Source organism: Dendroctonus ponderosae, unplaced genomic scaffold, assembly GCF_020466585.1.
Source record: "Dendroctonus ponderosae isolate FM_Combo_2020 unplaced genomic scaffold, Dpon_F_20191213v2 Dpon_F_20191213_6, whole genome shotgun sequence".
In the NCBI taxonomy this organism is placed as follows: Eukaryota; Metazoa; Arthropoda; class Insecta; order Coleoptera; family Curculionidae; genus Dendroctonus; species Dendroctonus ponderosae.
Genome location: NW_026018814.1, coordinates 10,432,438 through 10,450,304, shown reverse-complemented (window position 1 = coordinate 10,450,304; position 17,867 = coordinate 10,432,438). Strand labels below are relative to the sequence as shown.

Sequence of the window (17,867 nt, the reverse complement as noted above, 5' to 3'; positions counted from 1 at the left end):
TTATTTACAAAACCAATTTTGCTGCTGTATTTTAGTTTATGCTTGATGCATTGAAAGCTTTGTCTGTTAAAATTCTGATATTTTCGTATCAGTATTTCACTAACTGTTGTGAAAGGTCTCTTAAAATTTAATAAATTAATAATTTGTCGGTTTTTATGAAATTAAAAATAAATTAATGCATTGAAGTAGTTTTAAACCATGTAGAAATTAAAATTGCATAAACGCACGTAATTTGTATATCGCTTTATTTAACATCAATTTTTTAAAGAAAAGTATATATTGACATAATAATAGACCACATAATGAATGTATGTATTTTATATTTATCTACCCAAGAAGTAAGTTTAATCATTGACACATAAAATATTCGGTCAAATGTGAATCGAACAAAAGCAATGGTTTACAGTTAAAATATTCAAAGAATATCGATTTGGCATTTCTACTTCATTTAAATTTTGCGTGCTTACAAGAATAATGCAAAATGCCACGAGCAGCACATTTGTATAAAACGAGAAAGGAAAAACTTCTGAAAAATGTCTCGCTATAAAAATAAAATATACATTTTTTGATTTAGGATTCTTGTATTACTTACATTTTTTGTCATTATTTAAATCATTCTGAGCTTATACGGATACAAAAAAGGATACAAAATTACTGTATACGGGGTGTAAACATTATTAATTTTTGTTTTTTACAAATTGTAGTTTCGTTTAGAACGAGAATAATCCAAATCTCGCTTCGCAGATCCTTTTCAAGACTTAAGAGAAACTCAAAAAACACTTTAAAAGCTTTATCAATTTGAACTGTTTTATTTGTTATTAGTAAATACTAACAAGAAATTTGAAAACAATCTCGAATGCATTCGATCAGATTTTAGCAATTTCTTTCAATCCATCAGTTTTAAAGAAGCAACTGTAAGTGACTAAACACTGTTTAAATGTGCGAGTCCCAGTAGTAATATTTTTTATATATTATATTAAAGACAATTTCCAACAGCCATTCAAGGTTCAGATAAAAAAAAATCCGCTCACTTTGTCAGCTGCCCAAAAATCAAATGCGGCTAAAAAAAGATAACAAAATCTAGCGGACACTGCCGAAGATGTATTAGAAAACGAAAACGAAACTCAAAAAACGAAAATCCAAATGTTGTAGATCTTCAAGAGTCGGGACCAAAAACCTGTAACTTGCCAAAGAGTACAACAACGGAATGTGAACTTTAGAAGACATTATCAAATTGCAAACAAAATATTGAGATTAAGAAAGTGCCTGCTTGGAAAAAGCTGCCTGCGGTAGAGGAAGAGCCACGTGATGAAATGAAAAGTTGGTGAAGGAGCATTTATAGAAAATGAAGATGGAACCAGAAGTAGCTAGAACTGATAAAAAATCCGCTTATAAACACAAAAAAACACAATCAAAGTTTTTTGTCTGAAGCTAAGAAGGATTCCGAATGAGAGTTTTAAACGGGTATAGAAACTGTAAATGCAAGTTCTCACTGGCTTTTAAAGTTCCATTGTTATAAAAAGCAAACAAAAATCCTTTCTTACATACGGTACATGCAGTTTCTTACATGTATTTTATAGCTCAGAAAATTTTGTGTCAATAAAGTAAAACTTCTCAGTTGGAATGAGCGATATGTCATTTTTTTCAATAATATAATTACGTATTTACAAAAATAGTTGCCATATAATTTACATCAGCATCTCATCACATTCCTATTTATAAATGCTATGCACTTTGATTCGAATTCAACGATTTTCGGGAAAATAACAAAATTAATCCGTGGCACTAAAATGGCGCGAGCTTAGAAACAAAAATAGAGTTAATGACATCAATTTTTCAAATGAGTATTTTTGGATTTAATATTTGTACCAATCGTGACGTTTTCGTTGTAGCGTTTTCCGGTCGTTTAGTGAATAAAATATTATAAATCTCAGAAAATTGTTTATTTTCTTATGACTTGTACTGTGTACATCTATGTAGAATTCTGTTGTGAAATAGAACGGCAGAAACTATTTCATCTGAAGATATAAATCAAAACTGGCACAGCTTTTACATCCTGAAGTAGAAAGCTGTGTGGGTTCGAGAGTTCTGTAATTGGTCTGGTTTTTGCAACTTAATGCATCATACTATACTAGTGATGACGCCATGGCGAATACCAATTTGCTCGTACGTTTGTGTAACTATTAATATTCTAGAAAATTTGAAAAGAAAAAAATGGTTTTCAAAATTTTTGTCGTAGGTACTCTCGAAGTAAATTTTTAGAGACAATAATTTAAGACAACATTTCATGTGTAGTGAAAACCGCATAATTTTGATGTGAACAGAGTTTTGTTTTTGCCAGTTGTTAGACGTACCTGTTCTTGCTCGTTTTCCCTATGTGAAGAAACAGGTACTTACGTAACGCTAATCAGGCCGATTATCTTGAAAACATTGATGCCGAATTTCTGATCTAGTTTTTTGCAAATATTTCAGTTTTCAATAAGAATTATGTTTTTAAACTATTTTGCCCGTACTTCCTAAACACCGCCAAACACACTTAGAGAAATGACGCCAATTTTAATTCAGTCTGTAGATAGAATAGATACATTAAAAAATATACTTACTTTCAACGATTTTATATAAGTGGAATGATTAAGAGAAAGCATAAATTTAAGGAATGGCGCTGTGATTTAAAGTAGCCACGCAGTAATAGTCACCTTAACTTTTTTTGCTTCGAAATAATTTTTTTATTCTTTAATTCGTAAACGATATGATTTAAACAAATCAAACATTTTTAAATATCCATTTTGAGCAATTTTTTGGTCAAATTCCGAATTATTTATTTAAATCGTTTCATATATGTATTTGGAGGCGATATTTTATATATTTTTATATATTTTGTATAGGCAGTTAATTTTTAAAACATTTTACCAACAACTTCGTATATTTTTCAACTGCATCAAGGAACAAAGGCTGTTGTTCGTTTTCGGACGATAATCAACGCAGTTGAAATCAATTTCAAATATAGATAGACTTGTTGACCAAGTGATCTATTCTTCATTATTTAAATTATCAATCAATTAAATTAATTTTTGTTGACACATGAGAATACGCTGATTAATGTGTCCACACATTTAAATAAGTAAATTTTCAAACGTTTTGTGAATTACGATGGGTTTTATACACAAAGATTTGATATTTAAGTAAATAATCTACTCCTACGGTACATTTTGTTCGGTTCAGAATAGAAATCATTCAGTTGATCGAAAGTGTTGCAAACTTAAGGTAATTTTAGCCCAAGCAATTGCGCTTAAAAATGAGATTCGTATTAATTAATTCACTCGCGGGCGACTTTTCGTGTCACACTGTATAAGTAAGATAAACAAATACGTTTATGTGCGTCAATCCTGTGTGAATTTTGAGTTTCTCATTCACTAATTGTCCGTGCAGTTTTACGTAGTAAATGAAACTTTTATAACTTTGAATTGTTTTAGTTGCGCATAATACCAGCAGTTGGCGCGTTTTACGTCACCAGAGTGGAAAGTGAAGGGATTTTCAGGACACAGCATTGAGCACACGCAACATCCTTCGAACAGCAGTTTTTACCGATCATCTGTGAGCTTTCATACAGGGGCATTTCTGCACAATTTTAGAAATTTATCCTTCAAAAGTTCCATTTAAATAATTGCAATTTTTTAAACAAAGAATATTTATAAAGTTCTCGAAACAAAAACCCGGAAAATGAATCAAAATCAAGCCGAAATTAAGTGTATACTGTTTGACTTGGACAACACGTTGATCGAGACACGAAAAGCAGACACGAGGGTTTGCGAAAAGGTAACCTAAATGTTTTTATTTCATTTTATTTATGACCTTTTGAAATCGATTTTAGTAAGTGATATTTATAATATTTATGGTTCTCCACTGAAAGTGGGGATGATACGTCCCTGCCTGCTCAGCTGTTCCAAAGCATCATTGCAGTGGAATCTTTTGATATTATTTATGAGGTCATTTTGTAGTGATGGGCGATTCTGCAGAGTATTGCCTATCGATACTATCACTTCCAAACATTTCTCATTTGTGCCTTAACTGCCTATTATAATAATAGGGAAATAGTTTAATTAAGATTTTGTTTAGAATCTCATTTTAAAGGGAGTGTTCACAATCGAATTTTTTGGCTTAGGATTTCCTTAGGCGAATAATTCAGTTTAAACAAATTTCCAAAACGGCTCAACATAGAAATTTTTCTGTACACGACTGGAGAAAATGTATATCTGTTGATGGTATTTTAGATTTCAGAACACGTTGAACTTTCTATAAAATATAACTTGTTTTGGTAAAATTTATAACTAAAACAATCCTACGCACTTTATAAAATTTTCTTAGTTGAGTACAAAAGAAGGAACAATTTCCGTTAGTTTCAGCAATAAAGGTACTGTTCTTCAGCAAAATTGATATTTTTAACGCGTGTACAACTGAAAAAACTTAATATCTGATAATTGTTTTTCAGTGAATAAAAAAAAAATAAAACGTTTCCCGTTTGTGGACAACTTTAGTATTTAAAATATTTAAATATTTTCAAAGTTTACAGTCGGTAATTAGCTAGTTCTAGTTCTTCTGGATCTCGATATTGAAAAGTTATTGACGTAGTAACAATTTTTCTTATTTATATTGCTTCATAAATGTTTTTACAACCACTTTTAGAGGCTCAAAATTTCAATTTCTCTCTTGTTTTTTAATTTTAATTATTGAAAATGTATTAACGGATAACCCAAACGAATAAAAAATAAGCCAAACCAAACAAAAACTCTCAAACATTTATTGAAATTCTGATGTCTTGTTGATTGCGCAGTCGACTGCGGATTGAACAAGATATCTCATAAATAAGTACCGTAAATTCAGGGGTAAATAGACCTAGACGAAATATGAAAAAATCCAATTATACATGGGTCCGCATGTTCGTTCGACGGAAACAAATAAGATATATATTTTAAAAAATATTTTATTGTTATAGATAGACCACATAAGATGTATTTTTAATTGTTCAATAAATCAGTGGTGTACAATTTTTTTTTTCAAAAGGATCCAATAACTTAGCGGAATGCACGCCACTGGTAAAAATCCAGAAAATAAAATAATTGTTAATAAGCACCTGTTACAGCTTTCACAAAAATTTATAAATCCGTTTTGAAGAAAATTATAATTTGTATTTTTCAAAGTAAAGTTTGACACCTTGTTTTTCGAAAACGAAGCTTTCGGGGGCAATGTATATACATATATTTGAATTTTTTCCATATTTGGACAAGGTCTATTTATCCGTGACTTTATGGTACTTAATTCTGAGACTCCCTGTATAACTAATGTAAATTTGTGAATTTTCCGGAATAAACGACACTAAGAAAAAGTGTTAAAGTAAAAGGATAATCTTCAGTGGATGTATCTTTTTATAATTGAAACCGCGAAGGCCGCCAACTGGATTATTACCGTAAATTCTCCAAGAAACTGTCAAACTCCCATATCAAAAAAACGAAAAAAAAACGTGTATATTGAACTTGTTTACAATTCAAACAGAAATCGAGGCCTCACAGAAATGTAGATACTTTCTATCGATATCGTTCTCACCGCCACATGTCTAGCCCGATATAAATAAAGCTAACCTCAAAATAAACGACACCGTCGTTTTTCTTGTGAGCCTTTGGAAAATGACGAGAAAGCCCGGTTTTCTCTAACATCCACGCAGTGAAGTCAACGACTGAAGTCTAAAAATACGTAAGGCGATATGCCACAGAAAAATTGCCCAATTTAGAAACTCTACAGCGAATCCCTTCTAAATATAACTTTAACATTTTCGTGGAGCGCATTTCAGTGTCTTTTAAATGTTCCCCAAGTGAAGAACGTCGGTAAATAGTACAGGAAAGTTATTTTGGAATCTAAACAGTGTTCAACTACCATGGCGGGGGAGGTGTCTGAAGCGGTAAAGAAGTGTTGTAACCTTTTGAAAAATTCGCCTGGTGATAATGAAAAATTTGCCGCACTATTCATGGTTACCAAATTGGTGAAAGGAAAACACGCCACACCGGCAGCTAGAATTGCTATCTTCGAAGCTATAGGATTCGACTTTCTTCGGCGACTGTTGCTGACTGAGGATGTTCCTGTGGACTGCCCTCCGTCCATCTACAAGTCCGTGGCTTTGAGTATTCTCACTGTCTTTTGCTCCGAAGAACAACTTGCCACCAAAAAGGAAATGCTGGATTTAATCCCTGTTTTCCTCGACATAGTAAAATCAGCGGATGACAGTGAAAACGACGATAACCTGATGGCCATTGGGGAGGCCTACAACTGTCTAAAAGGGCTGGCTCTTTATGCCCCAGGACAAAAGGCTCTGATCGATGCAGGTGCTATTGATATTCTCAGTGAAATTTATGCCAGTGCCAGCTTTCAGTCTGATGAAGCGCTGAATATTATGGGCCTGCTTGTAGCAAAGAAAGGGGCTTTATCGTGGGACCCCAAAGATCCTAAAGCTTTCCATGCCATTGTCAACAAAATTGCCTTAGATTTTGAGACTGATCAAGATAAAAGAAAGTTCGAGCTAGCTGAGTGTCTCAATGCCATCATATTCAACTGCCCTAGGAAAGTGGTCTCCGAGAGTGCCGCTATTGAGACCTGGCCGCAAAGTATCTACAAAGGTCTGACTGACATATTACAGAGCAAAGTCGGTGCTGCTCAAAGGAATCCTGCGCTAATTTTAACTTCAAGCATGTTGGATTTACTAGGGGTTGAATGGATTTTTACCGATGAAGAAAAAGGTAAACAAATATTTCTATTAATGATACAGCTAGCTGCTATCGAAGTAAGAATGCAGTTAGATGGGAAGACACTAAAAGGCACTCAAAATAATCAAAACCTTATAACTGCTTGCTATATAATTTTGGAATTGTCCTTAAATTTCATTGCTCAAGACACAATAGACATAGACCAAAAGGAACGACAAAGTATGTATACTGCTCTCAAGGGTGCTTTCACCGCTGTGATAAATCTTTTACTCAAAGTAACTCAAGAGAAAAACAAGCCTCAAGGCGAAGACAAACTTTTTGTGTGTGCTACCATCAGAGTGTTAGCTGCCTGGTTAGCCCAAGAAACTACATCGATGAGGGACCAAATCTATAAATTGTTACCCTTTATGCTGGATAATGCATTTGATAGTTTCCATGCCTATAAAGCTCGCAGAATTGCCGAAAAATCTGGACAACTTACTGATATCAATCCACTAGGCCAGGTGGATCTTCTCAGAGTGTTATTGCCGGCTCTTTGCCATTTGGCTGTAGAAGACGAATCCAGAGCAATCATTTTGAAGGCAGGCGGTGATGCAATTTTAGTGGAGTCTTTGGAGTTTCATTGGACCATAGTGAATTATAAAAGACCTCCAATTCCAAGAGCAGAAAGGCTCAAAGCCCTCAGTCAGCCAAAGCCTGAATTGACCCCAGAGGTTCTTGAAGATATGAAAGATGCAAGGCTGGCAATGATCAGTGCCTGCAACGTTTTGATGAACTTAACGGTCTTAGAAGCGAAATATGTTGAAAACAGCCCAATTTTTAATAACCTGCTTAAGTTCATTTTTGAAAACCTGCCAGAACTGAAAGATATTCCAGAAAATCTGGTCTTGCATGGAAATCTTGCTGTTCTAGGTTTGCTTCTACTTAAACAGCTGTCTTCTAAAGTAAAGAAGAACGATTTTTCGATAACTCGTTTTGTGCAGGCAACAATTCGCTTTTTATGGGATGCCTACATAATAGACGAGTCTAATGACCCAACCGCTCTAGTTGTAGCGATGTCATACAAAGAACACTGGATCGAAATGATGGAACTGTGGTTTTTGGGCATGCAGACTTTGGCTGGAATCATTGCTCAAATTCCGTGGATAAGCGATTTTATCATAGAATCTGGATGGGCAGAAGGGATTGTGCAGTTGTTGAAAAAAGTCAAGATCGGCACTCTTCCAACCAACGTAAAATCCGCCTTTGAGGACTTTCTTTGCCATCTAGTTGACGCAAATGAGAGTGTAGTGGAAGTTTTGAAAAAAGCGGAAGCTCTGCGTGTTTGTCGCAATCATCGGCTTATGGAGTTGGGAAAAAAATTGTTTGGTGATTAAAGCAGCTTTATGTATTTTGTATAACATTTTTCTAATTATTGGTCATTTTCTATGGTTGTACATATATTTGAACTTTAATTTTATTGTTTACTAATTGATCGGGCTTATATGTTGATGCGCCTGCTGTATCAAACTTGCTGTAGTTAATATGTTGTTTTATCATAAAAAGAGCAATAACATCTTTTGTTGTATTTTACGTAAGTCAAATATTTTTTGTACCCACCACATGAACCTTTTTTTAATAAACTTGTTTGATAGTAAGATTGTACTTATTTTATTTAATAAATGTAATTTGTTAAAATTCGAGCGAGTTTCATTTTGGCTTGCTGTTGGTTTTCTATTTATATGACTTAATGTATCGCGACATACTCTGTCGCATTGAGATGTTTCCAAAAATCTGTAAGCTATTTGTAAGAAGATAAATTTAGAATTGATCGGTAATGAAGGGGATCAACACTAATATTAGAGCTGTGAAAGAAATAGCTGGCGTTTAATTTAAGTGGATCCCTGAAATGCAGTTAATGCTCTAAATTATTGTGTGATTTAGGGAATTATCTTTAACTTTAATTAAGAATTTAACTTATTTTATTTGATGAGGTTCAATATTCTTTTATTTATAATATATTTAGCTTTCTTTTAGATTATTTTATTTAAAACGAATTGTGTAATTATTTATTTTCAACATAGACTCCAAAATATCACCTATTTCAGATTGCAAATGAGCTGCGAGTAAAATTCAATGTTACTCATGATGAAGCAAACTCGATATCGTCCAGTTTCTTGAGTAATTTTCGGAAATGCCCTGAGAACACTCTTATGAGCCTGGATAAGTGGAGGACGTACCTTTGGTCCCAAGCTTTGGGAGACAAATATCAACAGTATGCAAGTGAGTAAGATTAAAAAAAAATTTGTTGAGCAAAATAATGCTCATTATTGGCGATCAGTATGCTCGTATAGATTGAACAGTGCCAATTAATTGTCCTGAAATTCAACTTTAGCCTATTTATGGCGCGACCCAAACTGGCATAAGCGGGACCGGAAAGAGTACGTGAGAGTTAGAAAAATCACTTATATATTTTCCTTTTTTATTCTTCAATGTCTGTTTTTCACACAAATATGGGAAGAATAGAATGTCGAAATAATTTTGTAGTCGAAACAATTAATAATTTTTAGGAAATGTTCTTTCTGCTTTAGGAGAAAAAGAAGCTTTCAAATTTATACCTCTAAAAGTGCGTGAAATTTTAAATAGATGCATTGAAAATGGTTTAGATTGCGAAGGTTACCAGCTAAAACATTTTTTTTATTTCAATAATAATTCAATGTAAAATTAAAAAACTGGCTCAAACCATTTGAAGAATCCCACTGTTTTAAAAGGATGATCCTAAATGTTAATGAAAAAATATACACGTCCAGATTTTCTTAAAAGCTTTTGCTGGCCGGGTAAATTTCAATTTAACAGCTCTAGAGGTGTTAGTTATCTTTTGTAAAGGTAGTGAATTTCAATTAGTGGAAAGTTATTGAGAATTGAAATAGGAAACGAATAATTGTTTCATTACGAAAATGTAGAATTATTAATCTGCACCAAATGAATAGCATATTTCTCCTTTTGATATGATTTAGAATTACATGTGTTTTGTTGCGTATTCCGGCGACGGCTCGTTACATTATTGAATATGAAACAGCAAAAGCTTCGTTTTCTATTCAAATATTTAAATAGGTGCTTCGCTCATCTTTGTCTTATTATGTTCGTCTTGGCTGACTTCCACCTCTTATTACTTATATACATACATATCCAAAGAAGAAGAGAGAAAGAAGAATTCTCAGCTGAGCAATTCTTAACCTTACTATCCATGAGATTTGTCATCTTGTGTTGTAAAATCGAAGTTTTCTTAAACTTATTGTGATTGTTTCCTATTGAACAGGTCGGCATTGGGGTCGTAATCGAAGTTTTATCATCTTGACAAAGAACCCAATTTAAGCTTCTATTAGTATTCTGAAATAATATCACGCTTGGAACCGTTTTCCAGTTACTTAAAACCAATAAGCTCACAAAAAATGGGAAAAACTTCTCGAGACAAACGCGATATTTACTATCGTAAAGCTAAAGAACAAGGGTGGAGAGCTCGAAGCGCCTTCAAACTGCTTCAAATCGATGAAAAATTTCACATTTTAAGTGGCGTAACGAAAGCAGTTGATTTATGTGCTGCGCCGGGTAGTTGGTCGCAAGTTCTTTCGCGAAAGCTTTATTTGAACGAGGATATCAATATTAAGGAGCCCACTCATTTGTTCTACACTCAGAGTGTTAGTGAGGACCTTACAAGCGATGAAGACGATGCGAAATCTGATAAAAGTTTGGATGATTCCAAAAAACCCAATGAAAATGTTAAAATAGTTGCAGTTGATTTACAGGTAAGTAGATGTTTAACTGTCTAGCATACGTATATTTAAAACTTATTAATATGGACAGCCCATGTCTCCTCTCCCGGGGGTTATCCAGATTCAGGGCGATATAACAAAATATTCAACCGCAGAGGAAATAATTTCTCATTTTGAAGGTGAAAAGGCCGATCTGGTAATTTGTGATGGTGCTCCGGATGTAACTGGCCTTCATTGCATGGACATTTACATTCAGGCTCAGTTACTTTTAGGTATGATCGAAATTCCTTGCAAACAGGAGACGAATGATGGAATTTTTTTTTCACTTAGGCGCACTACATATTTCCTGTAATGTATTGAAGAACGGTGGTACTTTTGTGGCTAAAATATTTCGGGGAAAGGACAACGATTTATTAACCAATCAGCTTTTAACATTATTCCAAGAGGTGGATGTTGCCAAGCCGAGAAGTTCTCGAAACTCTAGTATCGAAGCATTTGTCGTTTGTCGGCAGTATAATCCACCCAATGGATTCGATCCCACAAAGATTACCCCGTACCTGGATGTTTCTAATAAAAATTTCGATTCCTTGGAAGGTACTTAATATTACCTAGTTGTTCATTTTTCAAAGCATATAAGTGCAAACTATTTTTAAAGTGTAGGTGTTACATCTGAATTTTAATCATTTAAATGGAAAGTTTCCAAAAAGTTTAGCCTTTCAGTCCATTTTTTTAAGAAGCTTTAGTTATTCAGGGTGTTTGTTAAGGCGATGCATTTTTGGTATAGTTTTCTATCTACAAATTATAATTAAAATAAAACAATGTTTATTAATATTGCGGAAAACCTTTGGCATATTTGAATAACTTTTAGTCAGTAGAAATTTATGATTATCGTGTATAGCAATAACGATTCGTTTTTCAACACTCATAAACTGATGTCTTGATGTTCATTATCACCCCTAAACGTTTTTTGATATATTTCTAGAACACTCTGTTTATTAAAAATTGCATGTCCTATCTCGAGGAGAGAACGCGTCGACTTACCAAGCTTTGCGCATATTAACGGTTTGATATACAAATTCGAATTTCAACTGTTAATATCTACTAGAAATTATAAAAAATGACGCCAGTTTTGAATCACCCTGTAGATATAAACATTTTGAGATAGAAATTCTAATTGTCGTTCAAAATATGGTGTTTCTAGGTATAAATCGAGTAATTATTCCATTTATTGTCTGCGGAGATGTTAGTGCTTATGACTCAGATACTACTTACCCTTTGCAACTGGAAGGTGAGGCTCCATATAAGTATACACCACCTGTACAACCTCCGATAGCTCCTCCGTATAGTTTCAAATCAGAGCAGCCCAACAAAACTGATATGAATACTTTATTCAAATATGCAACTGATCTTTCAAAGCCATTTGAATCGGAATTACTACCAGATTTGGAATATTTAAATGATAGTATCGATAAATTAATTTTTACTGATACTATTATGAGTGGTATGTTTTAATTAGTCGATAGTCTGAAGGGCAATCTTAGGTACCTTAGTGCTTTATTTCTAGATGAGGACGACTTGCCGGACGATTTTTGCAAAGATGACGAGGAAGCAAGGGCGGCGTTTGCCCACGGTCCTTATTACGATATTATTAAGAAAGTTGACAAAATACGAAACGCGGACTCAGACGAAGATTTTGATGAATCTAATGATGATGAACGTAAACGTTTGCCAGTGATAAAAATCTTGTGCGAGGAGGAACCTCCCGATGTTGGGACTGTTCACGCTATTTTGAATCACATCCAGGAAGGAGGAAAGCTCAGAACTGCACCAACATGCTACTGTTCTGAATAGAATAGTGTTCGCGATTTTCCATTTTCAGAACTTTACACGTTGCTGGATATTATTCAGTAAAACACGCATTGAGTGTGTATAGGGTTCAATGCTTTGCTCTTGAATCACACCTCGTTTACAAAAGTTTATTCCACTGAATTTTTATCCAGTGTTTACGTGGACTTTCCCTCTTGTTGATGGAATTATTTACCTCCATAGTTAGATTACATAGTCTTTATACGGCATTGACCGTTGATACTATCTATCGGTATCCTTACTTTTATTATCCGACTCCGACTTCTGAAATGACGCTTAATTATCTAATATGGAAATGAAAATAAATATTCTGTTTTTAGTTTATTTGGTTTTTTATTTTTGCATTTTTGTGCTCAGGCTATGGAGTTTCGAAGAAGATTATATTGTTATCTTCTCCACCTCTAAGTGCCACTACTAAATGCAATACTGTTCCCGCTTTCAGTTTATAGCTGTTTACGGTTTTATCGTCTTTCAATTGCTTCCCCTGAAACACCAGTCTCTGCTGCTGGGGTGGTATACCCTCTTTTTCCTCTAACTTTTCTTTTAGAACTGCAATAAAAATACGTTTTAAACGTTTATCAATATCCGGGAGCTTACTCCTTTGCTTGCTGCTTGCTGAGCATGTAATTTAATGACTTTAATGAATACATGCCTAATATTTTGTCGGACGGTTCTACATCGATCATTCGTTCATCTCCAGTTAAGGTGACGACTTTTATTATCATTGAGTTATGGAATATAACTAACGTCGGAGTTATTCATTGGTATCGCTTCACTAGTGATTTGGAACATGAGAATTCTCTTGTTCAGGTATTTAAAGTTGTCATTATCTGTTTGACATTGCATGAATAAGCAGGTGTTTGTCTCTAAGATGCAAAATGCTTTAGAAATATCTATTTTTGTATAAAGCGGGATAGTTTTAATTTATTTTATTTTCATCAGAAAATTATTAAATTACATGCCGTTTTAAACTTTTAACATTTTAAGTTAAGTTCTTTGTTCTGCTTATGTAGTTAAAATAAAACCTGACCTGCATGCGATGAAATCAGGTAGTAAGTAAAATAATCCTTCAGATTTTGACGCATTTTTCATTCATCCAAATTTATGGACCCGTTTTGCAAAATTTTCGTGAATATAACTATCCAAGACAATCCCAAAATAATTTAATTTATAGCTTTCTAATACTTAAAATCTATTTAAATGATTCTAAGAATTAGACCACTCGTGGGTAAGTTGGCTAACAGTAAGTAATGCTTGATGTTGTACGTTTCAACCGAGATTTTCGGCAGGCGAAGAAAAAATAATCGAAATAGAACCCACAGATCAAATTGGAACCGTAAAAGAAAAGTTACAAGAAGCAGAAGGCACGTCTGTCGACCAGCAGAGGTTGATCTATCAAGGAAAATTTCTAAAAAACGAAAAAACAGTAGAAAGTTATCATTTAAAAAATGGGGCTATGCTTCAAATGGTGAAGGCTTTGCGAAGCAAATAGTTTTTTTAAGTATTTAAAATGAACGGAATTTCACGCGGAAGGAATCTCAAGAAACCCAATTCTAAAGTTCGGTACAAATCAGCTACACTTGTTTAGCATATTTGCCTATCGCTCATGTTCTGGGTCATTTTGATGATTATCTATTGCTACTATTTTTGGTTCGCTCAGGACAAAGAACAATGACAAGAAATAAAAAATAAGGGCATTGAATAAATGACAAATTGTCTAATAAAAACAAATAATGTTTTATTTAAGGAATAGTGTATTATTCAAATATTTTTTAATGTTGCGCATTCACCAACCTGTCCAATGTGTATGGATAGGGGAATAGTTCCCATTAAGGCACTCAATTTGCAGAGTTACTTTTCATTCACAATTCAAGCAATTGGAAGGAAGGCTGTTTTTTTGATAAAAAAAACATTAGCACTCCATTTTGACCGCCGCTGTTTAAGCTGATAATTATATAAAAGTACCTCTTAAACGGCGCATGCAGTTTCGAAAATTTTGTTAATACCTATTATAAAAAGCAGAACATTTTTGGCAAGTATTTTATTAAGCAAACTACCATTAGTTTTACATTAAAACAGCATGCTTCGATATTGCATATTAATATTATGTTATCTTCTTAACGTACGAAAGGCCTAAGGGTAATCAATAATGGTCATTAATTATTAAAATCAAAAAGTTCTTAGTCATTCCCCAGATTGCTCGGAAATGCTCATATAAAACTTTGAGAAATGTTTCCTATTATAGAAACATTCAGTCCCATATATAATTTCCCATGGTTCTTTGTCTCAGAATCGTTGTACCAGAATTGGCTGTATCAACGTTACCAGAATCTGGCGATGCCAGATGAATTGAAGTCGTTACTGGAAACTCTACGTATGAAATTCCGTATAGCCCTTATCACAAACGGTACATCTGCTTGTCAATGGGAGAAAATCGAAAAATTGCATTTAAAAGACTGCTTTGATCTCATTTTAGTCTCAGGTGAGTTGTAAATATATATTTTGTTTCTGAGTAGTCTGTAGATATCATGTTTCAATAATAATTTCTGATAAATTCTGTATATACTAAAATTCAATACAGGAACATTCCGAAAAGGAGGCGAGTCAAGAACCTTTCAAACATGAACATGATATCAAGTTTTCCATTTTAGCGTTTCAAAAAGCCATTTTTCGCACGAATCAGGTACTATTCTATTCTAAACGCTTGCTGGTTTCTGTAAACTCGGGTTGTTTATTGTAGTTTTATTATTTTTAGGTGATCTGTCTTATGAGAAGCCAGATAAGCATATCTTCTTTCAAGCTTGTGAGTTGTTGAACGTCAAACCGAAGAACTGTTTAATGGTGGGTGACAAACTAGAAACTGATATACAGGGTGGTTTTGATGCAGGTCTCTCTGCGACTGTATGGATTTCAAGAAACACGCATTATTATTTAACGGAAACTGATCCCAAACCAGATTATATATTGAGCAATATCATGGAATTCAAGTATTTAATCGCGAATCTTTTGGACATGGAGAATATGAGGGATGCGGCAAAAAAGTTGCAAGATTGTTCACTTTATTGTGATGATGATTCTGCCTGTGCTGGTCCATCATTTTCCGATCATCATAAGCGGATGTTCTCTAACGTGTTTACTCTAGATGAAGATTCCAATTCTAATGCGAGTGATGGCAGCTGATGGCTGGTAATGGTGATAGTCAATGCCAGCGGAAGTTTCCGATTTTTCAGGGCTTCTAGCTGATAACAGTTGCGGGTTGTGGTGTGCATGCTCAAATACTTTTCCTATTTATATTATACCGAAGTACAATGTTACTAAGTACAAACGTTAGTATAAGTACTTTATAATTTGGACGCGATGAATTTAATTTCGAATAAGTCAAATCGCACTGGTTCAGATATTTAGCCCAAAAAATAATTGTAACTATTGTGCATCATTAGAGTCTTTCTTTTTTAAACGTTCAGTTAGTGTGAATCTCGAAGGTCATCTTCTGTTAACTAAAAAGTGGTCCCTAAGACTTTCTGGACCCCATATTTTGGTGGAAATGGCAGTTGCAATAATGTTTTCCAAGGTTACTGGACCTTTTATGCAAAGTATACAGTTGCCTTATTTAGATCATTTATGAACTGTTAATAAAAAACAATGCGGAAATCAATATGTTCCTAGCTGTATAGTATTAAGGCAACTGATTAATAATATATTGTTAGTTGTTTGATAAATTTTCTGAATGTACATAATACTGTTATGGATAAAAAAGCAATGTTAAACAACAAGAAATGTTACTACCGGTATATGTCTCTTAATTTGTACTTTTCGCAAGGGAGCTGAAAGGTTTCTCAAGAAAATGTAAATATTCCAATAACACGCCCGAAATAATTGTGTTGAAATTCCGGAAGCCGGAGCAAGCAAAGGGTTTAATACTAAGAACAACCCTACTTATTGTTTAAATAATTCAGAATTTTATATATTTTTACTACTGATAATATTAAGTACTGAATATTTCAGAACCCGTCCTGTAGTTGTATTTATTTGATTTATACAGTAAGTATAAGTATGACTCAACGTCAGTTTTCTCGATTAAAAGCCATATTAAAAAAATTATCTCGGTTATGTCTTTGTGAATTTGTGCATTTTTGAATGATAAATCGAGTATGATTAATTCTGGGTCTCTATAAAATTGTGTTACAATTATTTTGGTGTTATTTGCTCTGTATTTTGTTTCTCTACTATAAACTGTAAACATATTTTATCTAGTGTTCTTCAACAGTTTAAAATTTATCTGCAATTCAATTATAAGCTAAAAAGTAATGGCTGATTTATTTATTATCTAATTGTGTTTAAATTGAAAAACTACTACTTTTCTTTGCGATAAGACATATTTGAAATGTGTTACATAAACATTTAATGTAGAGCAAAAAGCAGTTAAATACAGTATGCCATCCAGAAAATTAAACTATCTTCGGTTCTGGATTTTTTAGTAAGAAATCTATATTATTATTTATCATAAGGATCGCGCATATTTGAATACAACAGAAACACAAAAAATCAATCTACTTCATCATATAAATAACAAGCATCATAAATCTGCTGTTTGGGTTAGTACAATACAAACTTTCAATCGCTTCGATGGCTTCAATCTCATTGTGCAGTCTTCGATAATCCTCGAATACTTAGGATTCCATTTCCACAAATTAACGCAGTATTTTAGTTGTTTTGTGCAATTTTCCGATTTCCCCTCTAAGTAATTGCTCTATTTGCTGGTTAATACAAGTGCTTAAATATTTTAAATTGGAGTAAAAAAATAATTAATATTTCTATTCGCATTAGAAGAAATTTGGTTACGTTGATACTTTAGGGCATTTAGTTTAGAAACAATTTTTCAATAATACATTCAAAGTACAATAATTTAAATGCATCTGATTTTGAATCTTTTAGTTGTTATTCCAATCTTTGCACCGATCTGATTTACTTATCGCTGCTAAATAAGCTAAATCGAAAAAAAAAAAGAATGTGTTTTGTTAGAAAGTACTGTTATATTAGCGTTACTCAAATTATATATGAATAAATATATTTTAGGTAATATATGTGGCTTCAGTTAATTTCCTCATACTTCCTTATATAGGTACCGTTTTCCGTTTTCAATTAACTGTAACTTTAAAATAATGCTCAATCAATTATAGGGAAGAATGAGTTAATAGGTTCTCTAGAAAAACCGTTTAAAACACTACAGAAAAATAAATATGCTCATCGAATGGCCTAAACTCACTCAAAACACTGCGTTCTTTCCAGGTCTGATCTGGATGCGAAAGAATAAATAATAACTACATCATTTGAGCAATTAACTTGTATTGTCTTATGAGTATATTACAAAGTATTTAAGTCATAGGGGCGAATTTATTAGTAAGTACTATGTAAAACCTATACATAGCTAGACTAAAACCGTTACGTACTACAAATATTAGCACTCACCATTTGGCCTAAGTATGGCAAATCTTTA

The 17,867-nt window shown here is 33.4% G+C and overlaps 4 protein-coding genes and 1 long non-coding RNA gene across 8 annotated transcripts; 4 read left to right on the top strand and 1 right to left on the bottom strand.

The window, feature by feature from the left end:
• The first annotated feature begins 3,140 nt into the window (after positions 1-3,140).
• On the top strand, positions 3,141-17,450 carry LOC109536856 (N-acylneuraminate-9-phosphatase). 4 transcript variants are annotated; one of them, XM_019903270.2, is made up of 5 exons: positions 3,141-3,264; positions 3,474-3,816; positions 8,840-9,014; positions 14,616-14,852; positions 15,126-17,450. In XM_019903270.2, exons 2-5 carry the CDS (start codon positions 3,721-3,723, stop codon positions 15,548-15,550), a joined length of 933 nt encoding a protein of 310 aa, XP_019758829.2. In that variant the 5' UTR covers positions 3,141-3,264; positions 3,474-3,720; the 3' UTR covers positions 15,551-17,450. The 4 variants fall into 4 exon arrangements, with proteins under 4 accessions (XP_019758829.2, XP_019758830.2, XP_048523528.1 ...); XM_019903271.2 differs by lacking the exon at positions 3,141-3,264 and adding an exon at positions 3,344-3,419; XM_048667571.1 differs by lacking the exon at positions 3,141-3,264 and having other exon boundaries at positions 3,354-3,816.
• On the top strand, positions 5,603-8,324 carry LOC109536853 (neurochondrin homolog). The gene has a single exon (XM_019903266.2). It carries the CDS (start codon positions 5,930-5,932, stop codon positions 8,126-8,128), a length of 2,199 nt encoding a protein of 732 aa, XP_019758825.1. The 5' UTR covers positions 5,603-5,929; the 3' UTR covers positions 8,129-8,324.
• On the top strand, positions 9,023-12,694 carry LOC109536855 (putative tRNA (cytidine(32)/guanosine(34)-2'-O)-methyltransferase). The gene is made up of 5 exons (XM_019903269.2): positions 9,023-10,537; positions 10,596-10,776; positions 10,835-11,098; positions 11,706-12,005; positions 12,069-12,694. The coding sequence occupies exons 1-5, from the start codon at positions 10,184-10,186 to the stop codon at positions 12,353-12,355; spliced, it is 1,386 nt and encodes a 461-aa protein (XP_019758828.1). The 5' UTR covers positions 9,023-10,183; the 3' UTR covers positions 12,356-12,694.
• LOC109536858 (NEDD8) lies at positions 12,679-13,201 on the bottom strand. Its single transcript, XM_019903274.2, has 2 exons — positions 13,023-13,201; positions 12,679-12,919 (listed from the first exon to the last, which is right to left on the bottom strand). The coding sequence occupies exons 1-2, from the start codon at positions 13,093-13,095 to the stop codon at positions 12,729-12,731; spliced, it is 264 nt and encodes an 87-aa protein (XP_019758833.1). The 5' UTR covers positions 13,096-13,201; the 3' UTR covers positions 12,679-12,728.
• Positions 13,318-14,101, top strand: LOC125504897. The gene is made up of 2 exons (XR_007281784.1): positions 13,318-13,598; positions 13,660-14,101. It is a non-coding gene; the product is annotated as an uncharacterized LOC125504897 (long non-coding RNA).
• Positions 17,451-17,867: the final 417 nt, after the last annotated feature.

Excerpts from the sequence above, each read along its gene's own strand:
- LOC109536856 (XM_019903270.2), top strand. The coding sequence starts at position 3,721 with ATGAATCAAAATCAAGCCGAAATTAAGTGTATACTGTTTGACTTGGAC. Across the intron at positions 3,817-8,839 it reads ACACGAGGGTTTGCGAAAAG|ATTGCAAATGAGCTGCGAGT; the intron begins GTAACCTAAATG and ends CACCTATTTCAG. Across the intron at positions 14,853-15,125 it reads TGATCTCATTTTAGTCTCAG|GTGATCTGTCTTATGAGAAG; the intron begins GTGAGTTGTAAA and ends TATTATTTTTAG.
- LOC109536855 (XM_019903269.2), top strand. The coding sequence starts at position 10,184 with ATGGGAAAAACTTCTCGAGACAAACGCGATATTTACTATCGTAAAGCT. Across the intron at positions 10,538-10,595 it reads TAGTTGCAGTTGATTTACAG|CCCATGTCTCCTCTCCCGGG; the intron begins GTAAGTAGATGT and ends TAATATGGACAG. Across the intron at positions 11,099-11,705 it reads AAATTTCGATTCCTTGGAAG|GTATAAATCGAGTAATTATT; the intron begins GTACTTAATATT and ends TGGTGTTTCTAG.
- LOC109536853 (XM_019903266.2), top strand. The coding sequence starts at position 5,930 with ATGGCGGGGGAGGTGTCTGAAGCGGTAAAGAAGTGTTGTAACCTTTTG.
- LOC109536858 (XM_019903274.2), bottom strand. The coding sequence starts at position 13,095 with ATGATAATAAAAGTCGTCACCTTAACTGGAGATGAACGAATGATCGAT. Across the intron at positions 12,920-13,022 it reads ACCGTCCGACAAAATATTAG|TTCTAAAAGAAAAGTTAGAG; the intron begins GCATGTATTCAT and ends TTTTTATTGCAG.